Source organism: Carassius auratus, chromosome 15 (assembly GCF_003368295.1).
Source record: "Carassius auratus strain Wakin chromosome 15, ASM336829v1, whole genome shotgun sequence".
Lineage (NCBI taxonomy): Eukaryota > Metazoa > Chordata > Actinopteri > Cypriniformes > Cyprinidae > Carassius > Carassius auratus.
The window spans coordinates 11,761,755-11,776,374 of NC_039257.1; the positions used below are offsets into that span (position 1 = coordinate 11,761,755).

The window sequence follows — 14,620 nt, forward strand, 5'->3', positions numbered from 1 at the left end:
TTTAGTAATCTTTAGTTCACGTTATCTCACTTTTCATCACAAGTTTGTTAGTCTACACTAGAGCTGACGTGTTTGACGTTTTCCATTAAATAAAGTGATAAAACGTACTCAAAATCAATATATCTACCAAAACGGTGTTAGTTAATAATGGGATACCAGTTGTTTGATTAGGCTAACTAAAGTAAATACCAGAAAAACAATAACCTTCGATAAACTTGGTCACTCACCGCAGATCAGTTCACCTCACTTACCAACCGCCGCTTTTAAACGGTCAATCATCGCATGCTCACAGAAAACGCGCGCAACTGTAGGCTACTACTGAGGGTCGCTTACAACTCATGGTAAACAGACACCGATTACTACAGATTATTCCGCAGCAATTAACAGTGGCAAAATTAGGTCTATAAAAAATATAAATATAATGCCTTTACAAATTCTGACCAGCAGATGGGGGTTTGGGACAACTGAAATCAAAAGGCGATGATCTCACGAGGTGATGAAAAGATCCTGCAATATTGTAGGCTAATTATAAGGATGTTGTTCTTGTAGTCGCATCTTTGATTTAAACCTTGATCAGCGGCCGAATGTTGTTGTTTTCGTTTTTTTCTGAGCCATTATGTCTGCGGATTATTGTTTTTAATAATATAAACATCTGTTTAAGAAAAGTTTAAATGTTTCCCATATTTGAAGAGCCAATCATGGCCTTTTACCTTTGGCCGTTTAGCAAGTTAGTTTTTTATTAAATTGGAGTCAAGTTTGGTGAAATTTGCTATATATTATCCCTTCAAAAAGCAATTAAGAGTTATTATTATTATTATTATTATCATTCTGCTTAATTCATAGGCTACACGACATTTAACGGGAAGCTGATGCAATACGTTCTTTCTGTGAAATCTTGCCTGAAACAATCCTTTATTTTGGTTTTGCCAATCTACAGTTTATGTAAAACAAAACATCATGTGCCATCATGTGCCATCTGTATCCATGGTAATGAGTGTGAATGCGGTTGACCGCTAGAGGCGCCCTGTCACACATCGCGTTCAACAGAACATACACAAACATGGCGTCAGGGCAGACACGCAAGATGCTCGCGCTCAGTCGCTGTGCCATATCTCTTTTATTATTACTCGTTCATGGCGCGATCTCCTCCACTCTTCGACTTCACCATGACCAGAGATTCATGCTACCACAGGATAGGGGGTTCTCTCTAGTGCGTGCACACCTGGAGCTTGCAGAAAGTCGCGTCGTGCGTCTGGAGAGAGAAGTCAGGGAGGCTTCATCCGCGCACCAGCATCGCGTTCGGCGGAATGCTGCTGGATCACCCGTGCCAAAGGTTTATGGAAGGGTAAGCGAGGTTTACATTCATTAGGTGTGACTAAATAGATAATAACGGCAAAACATCCTCACGTGTTTTCATAACCTCATAAATATTACATTCAGTATTTCCAGTAGTTGACTATCATTCACCTTTGGTTTGCACGCAGTCACCTAGAAGTAGATTTGACCTGTTTGTGAGATGAAAGGTTCTCGCACTTCCCTTCAGCAAAATGTTGCTTCTCGGGTGGGGGTGAATAATTATAAATAACACACACACACACACACACACACACACACACACACACACTATATATATCTACGTATATATATATATATATATATATATATATATATATATATATATATATATATATATATTATATATATTATACCTCTGACTTCAGTGAATGTGGGATGGTAAGAAAAGGTTTCGTCATTACCCACTGATTAAACAGTTTAACATTTCTCTCTTCCCTGTTATGTCACTCAAGATATTTGATACCAAAACAAATCGATTTTTTTCTCAGGATGTACAATGTAAAAAAAAAAAAAAAAACTTTTTGAACGATTCTCTTGCAAGTAATTTTTAATTCTCTTTCTCTCTGTTTTATTGAATAACGAGACATTTTGTGTTATTAAACAGTATTTAGATTCATATATCATTGATTTTTAGTTTTATTTATTAAGCACACATTACCATTTTATTCTATTATTTCTGTCGCTGTAGTGATGCTAATACTAATGTCCCTTCTAGAATAAGAAAAAGCATTCATTCAGTGGGCATCTAATAATTAATGAAAGCTATTTTGTACAATTAAATATTCTATAATATGAGTAAACCAAGGGTAGTTGTCTTGCTTTTAGCTCCAGTAAAAAAAGAAGAAAAAAAGAAGCTAATTTAAATACATTTTCATGCCACGTGGAGTAAGTTGTCACAACATAACCTGCCACCAAACAACTTATAGATTTTTCGGTGACATTTAGATGGTAAAACAATTTTGAAACACCAGACAAATGTGTGAATATCCCATCAGATATTTTTGATTTGAAACTCTAGTGACTTGTGATAACTAACCCCAGTCTCCCTATATATGAATAATGTTGTTTGTTTTTAACCTGAAGGGTTTATGTTTAATGTCAGTCTGTTGGGAATTAGAAACAGACTCGGCTCATCTTTGTTCCGTTTAAATGTATGACACAATGTTGCGTTGTTTGTTTGCCGTCAGGAAGCAGCATTTACAAGCCAGAGAGGCATAACTGGTTGCACAGTCTTGCTGGGAAATTTCCCAGCTTATTCTCTTACCCCCTCAAGTGTTTTGCTTCGAGATGTTTGTTAAGTCAGGCATGCAGCAGTTCCTAATTTTGCTTTTACCACAGATCCATTGTGACTTTGAAATCTCGAAGGGGTCAAAGCACAGAATTTTGTCTGAAAAACCGTCATTGTGCTATGTCCACATAAACAAGATTGTGGTTGGCAGAGTAAATACAGGTATTGTGTTTTTTGCAAGAGCTGGCTGACCTCAGGTAGGCTCAAATACACTCATCTACTGCAGCAGGTGATTTTATGATTCAAGGTATAATTCATCGTGATTCACTTGTGGTTATACAATCTAAAATAGAGATGTGATGGTATGATATGTCTGTTTAATTGTTCAGTACTATTATTGTGAAACTAAAACATTTGAAAAATGAACCGAACAGAAGTGCATTTTAGTTATTTGGTTCATACTTGCAAATATATCTCAGTTTGCAGTATTTTTCGAAAATATTAATCAGAATTATCTTCTAGTTATGTACAAAGGCAAATATAAGAATAAAAGTGTGTGTGTATATATATGTGTGTATATATATATATATATATATAAAAATATAATACCTACACACACACACACACACACACACACACACACATATATATATATATATATATATATATATATACATACATATATATAAACATATATACATATAAACATATATATGAATGTATGTATGTGTATGTGAAGGTATTATATATATATATATATATATAAATATAATACCTACACACACACACACACACACACACATATATATATATATATATATATATATATATATATATATATATATATATATATTAGGGATGTCAACGATTAATCGATGATCGATTAATTGTCGATAAGAGATGCAATCGATTAAGGCTATCGATGGTCGGTTAACCGATTCAATGTTGGGCTGCGTGCGGCTCATGCGCACTCAACACGTGCGAGCGGCTGTGAGTGACGGTGACGATATATAAAAGCATCATCATTCATTCACAATGTACAAATTAAGCTTTTAATGTGATTTAAACTTTAAAGAACATTAAAATAGAAACAACATAAAAGTTCTTCAACATTAAATGCAATAGAAATGTAGTTACTAATCATTTCATCAGATAACTGTTTTATATCGTGCGCTTTGCAGGGCTGCGGGACACAGTGACAGGACAGGTAGTCTATTCATTCCTACAACTTGTTAATTCATTCCTACGAATTATTAATGTGGCAATTGTCCATGTTTCATTAATTTTGTTCCCTAAATAACCCATGATTTAAGTGAAATAAGGGAACAAATTAATAAATCGAACGAATTCTTAATTCATGAAATCTTTAATTTCCCTTCCCATGTTTACCACAGTAAGAGATGCGAAAACAGTTATTAAAAGCGAAAGATAATAAAATAAACCTGGGAAATTAGAGGGTTAGACTATGAAGATTTAGGAAAAGAAACAATGCCTAAATATACTGAATTTGTGGAAATTCGTGACCAACCGGCAAACCAGAACAAAGCCGCGTAAATGAAGACTATGGGGTCCAAAAGCATGGTCGCGATGTAACATCTCCAGTTAACCTATTATTCCTCTAATAAACAAAGCTTTTATACCACACTTGTCATAATCAGATCTTATCATTTCTAAATAAATAATTGCTGGATTCAAAACAGCGATTAATAGGCGCTGTGACCGACACATTCCTGGAGCATTCAGTTTAAATAGACCGTAGTATACCGGTCCACTCTGCTGTTATGCCAAGGACGTTTTTGCTCATATGAAGAGGATCATCTTTTCCGTCTATATGCGAATGCGTGTTAAGTACAAGCCTAGTTTACATTATAATTAATAGTTTAACATTCAAATACATTGCGAATATGGAAACATTTCGATTTGTGCCGAATGAGACATGAGCAATAACCTCCAAATAAATCTAGCCTAAGCCGCGCTCGCTCATCCTCGTGTGCACGCATGCACTGTCACGATCTAATGCGCTGTATGCCGGATTTTTAAAAATCTGACATTTTCTAGGACAGAATCCAGCAGGATCAAATTAATGTGAGCAACTGTGTTTTGGTGCAGCAGCGCCGATGTAGTTCACTTAATGTGCAGCGCAGTCACACGCGCTCCACATTTCGGATAATTTTATACAATAATGTCAGTTGAAAACATCGCAATTGTGCTTTAAAATACAACAACGAGCACCACAAAACCATTTAAAGAGGCGCGTTCAGCGTTCTCCGTGCGGGATTGGAAACTGTCAACAAAGTAAAATGACCTCAAAAGTATGGCGCGCTCTCTTCATTTTATCAAATGATCATAATCGCATCTATTCATTTTATAATCCTGCTACTAGCATTTTATTCAGACTAAAACCTCTTTAATTCAAGTGAGAAAGCGTTTTGTGTGTGTGTGTGGCTTTTGCACATCCTGTCATACCGCTGACTGTGTGCCTGCAATAGACGCATTTTGCAGTATTATGGTTAACGATTAATCGATTAATTGATCGTTAATTTAAACGACGATCGATCATGGAAATAATCGAAATTTGACATCCCTAATATATATATATATATATATATATATATATATATATATACATACATACATACATATAAACATATATACATATATACATATATATGAATGTATGTATGTGTATGTGAAGGTATTATATACCATCATATAAATCTTCTGTAGTGCTTATGCAGTTTGTGCAGTGGGCGGCCACTAAGATTAGACTTCTCCCCTTTTCACCCTGTTGAGTGTACAGGAAATCCTTTATGAAGTGTTATTAGTGTCCTGGATGGAGTCCATTGCAGTTGCTATGAGGTGAATTACCCCCTCAGATGATCCAGTTAAGATCTCCCATCTGCCCCCCTCTTCCTTCCTTCCCACTTTCAGACCTTTTGGTTTATGTGTTGTTTTTGGCACATACGGGGAAGCAGTGTTAGGTAAGCTGTAACAGACATCAATCCACTCTTTTAGTCTATTGTGATCAAGTAACCTAGAAAAGTCCTCTGCTCTGTCAGGACAAGGATATACACTGTTTTAATGGATCTTTTTGTTTATCGTCTTTGCAGACTTGCTGTGTCACACAATTACTCATAAAGTTTGGAGAATTGTGACAGTCGTTTCATAAATATTCAGTTCAGCGCCAGACCCCAGGGCTTAAACTAAGCGACGAGTGTTTTTACTGATAACTATTATTTTTTAACCATAGAGTCCTATCTATTTTTTCTTTTTATATTTAGAATTTGTTTACATGGATTGCTCTTGGAGGCACAGCTTAATGGGAAGTATTTCACAATTTGACCTGGCAGCCCTGATGAAGTAATAATTAATTCTTAGAAGAATGTTATACATTCAAAACAAGTTTTCTATTAAACTGAATTCATTTCATGGACCTTGGATCTTCTTTTCCCTCATATATTCAGCTATGTTAAGTAGAATTCTGGTAAACAAATGTGGTTTTGATTTAGTATGTACAGTATGCAATGCAGAATCATTACCATAAAGCAATATCAAATGAGTTGTCTTGACATTGCCTCACCTTTCGCAGACTAAGCATGGACTTATTCACAATTCTTTAAGTCAGGTGAAGTCAGTTTTTATTCTCATTTGGTAATTACTTTTATTCTCTTTCATTTAGTTACTCTTTGTCCATGTAGTAATTTAAAAATTAGCTGTTTAGTTAAAATAGTTTTGTATGTTACTGAAAAAGAAATTTGCATTTAATTCCCTTTTAGTAAAAAAAAAAAAAAATGACCCTAGTGCTACTTGCATCACATTAGTATTCCTGTCCGAACATGATATTAAAGCAGCCTTGCAGAGTATTTTAGTTTCGTTTTCTGTGATAAGAAAGTTCATACCCCAGGGGAAGGAAAATGGAGGGCGGTGTAGGTGTTTATAATGATTCCATCCATGGAGTATTACTGGAACTTGTCTGAACAACCTGCCAGTTTAGTTTGTTTTTTCTGAGGTCCTCTTCTTGAATTAAGCTCAAGGTGAAACCAAATCAACACAGATGAGTCATATACTCTTTATTGTTCTCTTAAGACACAATTTTAAACAGATTATTTATTACTGCTTTCTGTGAATATCAATAGAGAAAGAACATTCCTTTTTTTTGTATTATGTGCAAATGGATATTCGAAGTATGTTCATTACATGGTAGCATAACACATCCCTGTAATGGTCCCATATATAGTAATTATCCATACTGCAATAATAAAACAGGCTTTTAACTGTACTTTAAGCCTTTAACAGGATAATGACTCCTTGGTTTTCCTTTGGTTTTGGCCACAGTGATATTAAATGTGTGGTTCACCCGTAAATGGTTGGTTGCCAGAAGGGAATGGGTAGGCAAATTGTTGAACTGTTGGCCCAAATGTTAGTGCTGCAGTGATGATGTCATGGATTCAAGCCGCGTGTTGCTTGCAGTGATGGGCAAAGGTGCTCTAGTGCTCCCGCTCTCTCATTCTTCCTTCTGTTTCCCTGCTGAATAATGCATAACCGAAAAAGTTAATGATTTTATTTTCACAGTCTTTCTTTCGTTATTGCTTTTTCAACAAGACAAGCGATAATGAAGTTATTTGCACTTGTCTTACCATTGATGCTTTCGGGATATTACAGTGTCAGAATAAATGAGGGCCCTTAGATTAGCAGAAAGTCCATTTCCAGGATAACCAGAAGTTGCAGACAGGGCTTTAACTGTCTTAGAATAAAGCAGACCCAAGAGTTTGCTGGGCTGACATAGATCGGGTTGCAACCATTTGCTCTTTCAAAGTGTTTGTTGGCAAGGTGGAGGGAAAAGCTCTTCGAAACATCCTGATGAGATGGTGGGGTACTGTTTTTAGAGATTAATCAGCTGTTAAAAAACCTACAGGCAACCATAAATCAGTTAATGTACCATTTGAAATACAACTTTTTTCCTAATGCTAATTCAGTTGAAAATTCATTGGTTTGTTCAAATAACTTCTGTCCAGTGGCATTTTTAACTGGATCAAAAAAAAAAAAAACATTCAGCAAAATATGACCTCAGAAAATGTATTAAAGGGGTCATCAATTGCCCATTTTCCACAGGTTGATATGATTCTTTTGGGTCTCAATGAAAAGTCTATAACATACTTTGGCTAAAATATCTCAATGGTATTGTAAAACAACACCCTTTTAACCTGTCAAATACGGCTGTTTGCAAAAAGCCATTTTATACATTTCCCTTTAAATGCTAATGAGCTCTGCTCATGCCGCTAATCTCTTTCATGTGATGTGCGTCACAGTTCTAGACAAGATACTTTAAACTTTAGCTGCATTCATAGTTAGCTTGCTAACGAGCACATTATTAGGAACGGCGATTTGCAAAATTCATGGCAGATCAGGGGCGCATTCCCTTCAAAAACAAACCAAACCCACTGTGTCTTCAGCACCTCAGATGTCAGGAGTAAATTAAGACTGGCGGATCGTTGACCTTTCAATCAGTCTAACTTCTTTCTTATTTCGAGCCAATCCATTTTGTTACCAGTGGTACAGGCAATAACGTCTCATCAGTTACTTTAATTTCTGTAGTATTTCTTACCCGAATAAAAACTTTATTACTTACTTAACCTGAAAAACTTAGTTTCACAGCTCTGTTTATTCTATTGCATTTATTTGTGCTGTTGTTTGCAAAAAAAAAAAAATATATATATATATATATTATTATTATTTTTTTTATTATTTTTTTTATTACTTTTTACTTTAGTTTTTTTTTATGAAAATAAAAGTTTGCATTGAAGAAAAATGTTTTTTTCTTTTATATGCTGTTAAAAGTCAGAAAAAATTTATAATCTGCAAAAATCAGTAGCGGCAGATCACACTAAAAAGAAATTTGAATCGGTCAAGAAAATTGCAATGGTGCATCCCTAGTAATATTTCATGCATAGAGGTAAAAGTGTTTTGAGGCTATATTAGGGGAGTAACGGTACGCAAAAATCACGGTTCCGTTAGGTACCTCGGTTTTAAAGTCACGGTTCGGTTCATTTTGCGGTACAGTAAGGGAAAGAAATGCAAACGTTAAACTGCAGGTTGTTTATTACTATAAATATTTTTTAAACACATTTTTTAAATACTTTTTAATAAAATAAATAATAAAATATAATTTATAATAAAATAAAAAAAGAATAAGAAATAAAATACTGCTGCAAAATTCTCCACTAAATAAAATACTCTCTGTCTCAAACCAGTACCATATAATAAAATATAATTAAAAATATAAATAAATAACTATGATTACAGTGCAGCATTACCAATCCCAGCTTGTAGGCCTGCTCATATTTAAAAAAAAATATATATAACCTTTCCAAAGTGTAAAGTGCAGCATCAACAGTTTCAGTTTTTAGACCTGCTCAGATTTCGTTATTGCGTTGGACCGATCGGAATTAAGAGCAAAGGTCTGTTTAAATGCTGATGGGAGCTGCGTTTGAATTACAATTGTTTTTTTCCTAGTTGTAGTGATGTTCACACTCGCGTGATGCCTTTTGAAAACCTTAGGCCTGGTGACACACTGGCATATAGCACCTGTCAAACATAGTCTATTTTGCGCAGCATGACACAGAAAACGCGAAGCAACTGACACGCAGCAGAAACACACGCTCACGCCACGCAGCCAGTGTGTCACCGGCCTTAGAATCAGCTGCAGGGCGGGATTTGCGCTGAAATGTACCTATGTACCTATGTTCCGCAAACAAAATATTGCATTCGGTCATTCGGTACACACGTGCACCGTACCGAAAGCCCTGTACCAAAACGTTCCGGTACGAATACACCCCTAGGCTATATGTAAAACCACTGTTTTCTTAACAGCTCTGTCAGTCTCCTAAAGTCTCTGTGTTGTACTGACATGCTGCTTGCCAAGCGGGCCTACAGTACGGGCAGATTTACTACCATGTCATGGTGAATAAAAATATGACTGTGCATTCAAGGTGAGGTTGTTTGAGGCAGTCACTGTTTGTACATTGTTTGTAAAATGAACATCAGCATGCCTTTTCACTAATCCTATAATGTATATTGTTTAAAATGGTATAAGAAATGTAAGTAGTTTTCTTTTGTAGAATGTTTGCTGCTTTTGTTGAAAGTCTGTAAGGTGACCTTTGAAACAAAAAAGTGGTTTAACATGCTAAGGTTAAGTAAGTAAATCTGTTGTTGGCTAGTGAACCACAACGGTGTTGCTCAAGCAGGAATTGAGGTGGTGTTTGTTTCTTTACAAAAACAACCTTTTGCAAGTTCTCTCTAATGTCTGACAGGAGAAATCGAAGGAGAACCCATTTGAGAATCCCACGGATCTCATGCAGAAGTGTGAATTAAAGATGAGACAAGCTGTTCCTAGTGGAAAGAGAAGGGGGGATGGACATGAAAAGATGACACATTTCTTTTTTCAGCAGATTCAGATTGGGACGCCGCAGCCCGTAGTTTCAGTTTTCCTGCCGCTGTGGTGCAGCTCAGCTCACTTCTGCTCTCTCTTCTTGCGGTTTTGTTTGTTTTTTCAAAAGCTGTCGACTTTTCTTGCATGAGGGATGAGACGCACCTGCAGTCTATACCACAAGCTCAAGGCTGTCAAATACAGAGCAATTTCAGATGATATTACAAATGCAAAATGATTGAAAAAATGAGTGAGTGAAGCAGAAACAGAGAAATGTCTTTGAAAATCAACTTTGAGCCAGTTGTAAAACAGTGGTATGCCATAACAGCTTGATTTGTGCTGTGGAAACCTAGATACTTCTCTGACCACAGCAAAATAAATGTCAGCTAAATGTAGCTAGTCAGCTACATTTAAATGGGTTGTTCATCATATTTTGTATTCACAGGCCAACCTGAATGACTCTCATAATCAAATGGTCGTCCACTGGGCCGGAGAGAAGAGCAATGTCATAGTAGCGCTTGCGAGAGACAGCGTGGGTGCCACAGATCCCAAGAGCAGCTCGGTGAGTATATCGTTCTTTTCTTTTCTTTTTTTCTAGATCATCATTTCATAACTTTGACTTTAAAGATTGAACTTTGACTTTAAAGATTTAAAGAGTCTGTATATCAGACTGTTCACTGTAAGATACAGAGAATATCTTTACTGGCTAGCTTTGCTTTTTAGTGCTCTCTGAGTCATACAGATGAAAGGCCCCCTTCTGTTTTTCAGTTCCCTGCATTTTTATTCTATCATCTTAAATGCTGCCGTATCCAATTCGCTGCACTTACTGCAAAGTCACTTTTGCACCCTTGAATGTTACTTTTCCATCTGCGTGGCAATAATTGCTTAGTTTTCAATAATCGCAGAGCATTATCTAATGCAAATGCGAGAACAAAAGTGGTGTGGTCTTACTTTATGGGGCGCTGGAGCTGTTATCTGCTCGCAAGTGTAGTGCTTTACAGGTGTTCTTTGTGCAATGCAAGACAAAGGAAATCAAAGTAAAAGTTCACCAGGTTCTCATAGGAAATTGCAAGTGATTACAGATGAGTGTATTACAGAAATGATCTGTTCCAAAGGCAGTGCCTTTTCAAAGGATTAACTGCCTAATTATGATCACTTAACATTCTTTGAGCCAAATTCTAGCAGATTTACTTGTATCCTTTTTGGAGAAGACAATCTCAGAATGCAGTCTGTAAATTTTGCATCCGATTTGTCAGACACATAAATTAAATCAAATACACTTAATTGTCCTTAAACGGAAATTTGACTTTTGCTTCAGCCCAAATTCACCTACTCATACTTGTCCCTAAAAGTATTCCCTAGTTTTTAAAAAATGTTTTTATGCATGTTTGTAGTTCTAGTCAAATCCGTGTCTAACACACAATGGGTTGTGTGCAATGTTAGCCGTTAAGAGTACGCATCGATCTGCACTTTGAATTCTAAACAAAAATAGTAAACTATTTCGGTAACTTTGGAATATAAATGTAAAAATTTATTTGGGACACTAATTCTATTTTCAAATACCGCATTTTTCATACTATAAGTCGCACCTGAGTATAAGTCGCATCAGTCCAAAAATACGTCATGATGAGGAAAAAAAACATATATAAGTCCCACTGGACTATAAGTCACATTTATTTAGAACAAAGAACCAAGAGAAAACATTACCGTTTACAGCCGCCAGAGGGTGCTCTATGTCTTCAGTGTAGACTACAGGAGCACTGAGCAGCATAGAGCGCCCTCTCACGGCTGTAGACGGTAATGTTTTCTATTGGTTAATTTCTCTTGGTTAATTTCGCTCAGTTCATGTCAAATAAATTTTGATAAATAAGTCACACATGACTATAAGTCGCAGGACCAGCCAAACTATGAAAAAAAGTGCGACTTATAGTCCGAAAATACGGTACTATTTTGGGAAACATAGTATGCGAATTAGGATGCAGCTTTTGACTCATGATGCATAAAATGAACATTCTTTTGCTAATTGTAAGTAAATAAGTTAAAGAACAATAATACCACCTAAACCATCATAATTCTAACCATTATAAAAATGTGACTACATGCAAAAAAAGTGACAAAAGATCCCTGTTTATTTAGGGATGTAACGATTCACTAATTTTTTTTACAAATCGAGATTGAAGACAAATTATACAGTAAAATTATACAGTAAAATTATACAGTATATCAACTTGAAATCCATTATGTAGCATTCTCAGTGAGTTTTACATAAATGTTATTTTAGAGACATAAAGTCTTGCTTTCGATTATCAAGCTGTTAGCTTAGCAATATGCAGACTTCAAAATCTGTTGGATATAATTATAAGAAGAGTCATGCACCTCGCATAAAGATAATACATTTTTTGCATTGCTTATTATGCTTTTAGCTTAGCAACATGCTAACGTCAAGCTGGAATCAATTGTGAGCAAAGTCTTATGTGGAGTTCACTTAAAGAATGTTGTTTTGAAACATAAGTAGCTGTTTACTATTAAAATAAGTTTGATTTCAATTAAGATGTAGACTTAGAAGGCAGCTGCCTGTGTAGACAGAAAACAACAGGACAGCTTATTAGGTTTTGGAACAGAGCCTCAATTTCAGCAGTATATCGGGTTGAAATTTGACATGGTTTTGTTTATTTAACAGGTGTACGTGTCTTATGACTATGGAACCAGCTTCACTCACGTATCAGAGAAATTTAAAATGTCTGGGGACCAGGAGGGCAAGAAACAAGTCATCTCGCAGTTTTACCACAGCCCCGCCGACAACAAACGGGTAAGTGTGTGAGACATCAGCTGAACTATCTGTGTGACATCCTTGAATTGTCTTGTCTTTGTGAGCTTAAGCCGAGGTCAAACAAGACCGCGGTGACACCAACCACTTCATCTGCAAATGTGACCTTCCACCACTCCAATCGCTTATACACCCACAGATGGTGTTTTCCAAGAGAGCAGCTTAAAGGGCTGGGTGAAAACACAAGCTACATGCTTAGTCTCTGCCCTTGGCACCCACCGTAACGGGCTGCTCCAATGAGTCCCTGTGAGGTGCAGAGGCTCATGGGAGCTGCAGATGTGGCAGAACTGCTGTGGGACTCTGCATTGCGTTATAGCAGGGGCTGACGTCAGCAGACGGTGACCATTCATCTGGAGTCAATGATGTGGCTGGCACTGCAGCTGCCGCCCGTTGCTGCTGAAGGACTGATGCTAAAACATTACGAGTGTAATTTGTAAAGCATGGAACCTCTTGGAAGGAGCACAGGGCTGTTTAATTACATTTCGGGTGATCAGAGTAACTTGCGCTGCTGATCCGCTTTGCGAGAACAACTCTAAATCTTGATTGTTACAGATGGTATAATTAACAGAGATATTGGCAGGGTGCTTGTGTGGTTAGTTGTGGAGTATTTTAATGCATTTGTGATAAATTTATAATCCTGACATAAAATCGCATATGAATAGCTGTGTGAAGGATGAGCTTATATGCACTCATAATTGATTCTGAGGCTTACCGGGCCTGTTTGTTTAATTTATCTCTTTACAGTGGCTTTGACCTGCAACTGTGAATGGGTTTTGTAAGGAGTTACTATTGGTTATTATTATTCATAAAATTATATAGACCTCAGTTATTATAGTATGTATTCAGAATATAATATATTAAACTAATGCCGCGTTTCCACCGAAATTACCCGGAACATTTGTACCAGGAACTTTTTTTCCCAGGAACTTTTTTCCCCCCAGACCTGTTGCTTTCTGCGTTTCCACCGCGGTGTAAAGTACCGGGTAGATTAGGCAAATAGACTGGTGACGTAGGTCTGCGCGCGTTTCTCAATACAAAGTACCGCTGATTAAAAAAAAAAAAAAAAAAAGTACGCTGATTTTGGACGTGCATCCTCGGTAGTTGGTTCAGACTTTGTGCATTCCTCTCGGGAGTGTGATGTCCGCGACGACGCAAGTCCGGTAAATCTATAAACAGCAGCGTACTTGATAACTTCAGTCTGCTCGTCATGGCTACTGCAATTTTCCTTACTGTATATTTACAATAAAACGAAATATGATATCAAATACCACTGCCTCCTTTCGTTTTCATTTAAGCATAATAACAACTGCAGAAATGTACTTAGTTCAGGGAAATGTGTATATGCAGCCATTACAATGAAACAAAATATTATATAAATTTGCCTTTTTTATTTTCATTTTAACATATAGATAAATTGAATACAGACCAAAGAAAACCTGTTAGATATACCCCGCAGCTGAATTATATGTTATGTTTAACCACTAAAGAGACATCAGAGCCAGCGGCACATATCAGAAGGTCTATCCCAGGAGAGGCTGCTCTCTGCGGATACATGAGGACTGAGCTCCCGCTGATCGAGTGGAGCTCACCGTCTACGAGATCGGCGAAACACATTTTTAAATAGGCGCTGTCTTTATAAATAAACCATAGATTTGAGTTTTAAACAACTACATTCTCACCTGAAATACTTTTAAAATTACATTTCATGACACAATAACAGTAATATTTGAAAATTATCCGAATAAATGGTGGTTGAACTCAACCAATGCTGCGTGAACTCAGA

The 14,620-nt window shown here is 36.5% G+C and overlaps 1 protein-coding gene across 1 annotated transcript in view; it reads left to right on the forward strand.

The window, feature by feature from the left end:
* Positions 1 to 1,039: 1,039 nt before the first annotated feature.
* The window catches only part of sorl1 (sortilin-related receptor, L(DLR class) A repeats containing), a 60,435-nt gene continuing 46,854 nt past the window's right edge, over positions 1,040 to 14,620 (forward strand). Inside the window, exons 1-3 of the mRNA XM_026282391.1 lie at positions 1,040 to 1,345; positions 10,456 to 10,572; positions 12,691 to 12,819. Coding sequence (XP_026138176.1) covers positions 1,061 to 1,345; positions 10,456 to 10,572; positions 12,691 to 12,819 — 531 coding nt within the window. The 5' untranslated portion in view covers positions 1,040 to 1,060. The remainder of the gene's footprint in view (positions 1,346 to 10,455; positions 10,573 to 12,690; positions 12,820 to 14,620) is intronic.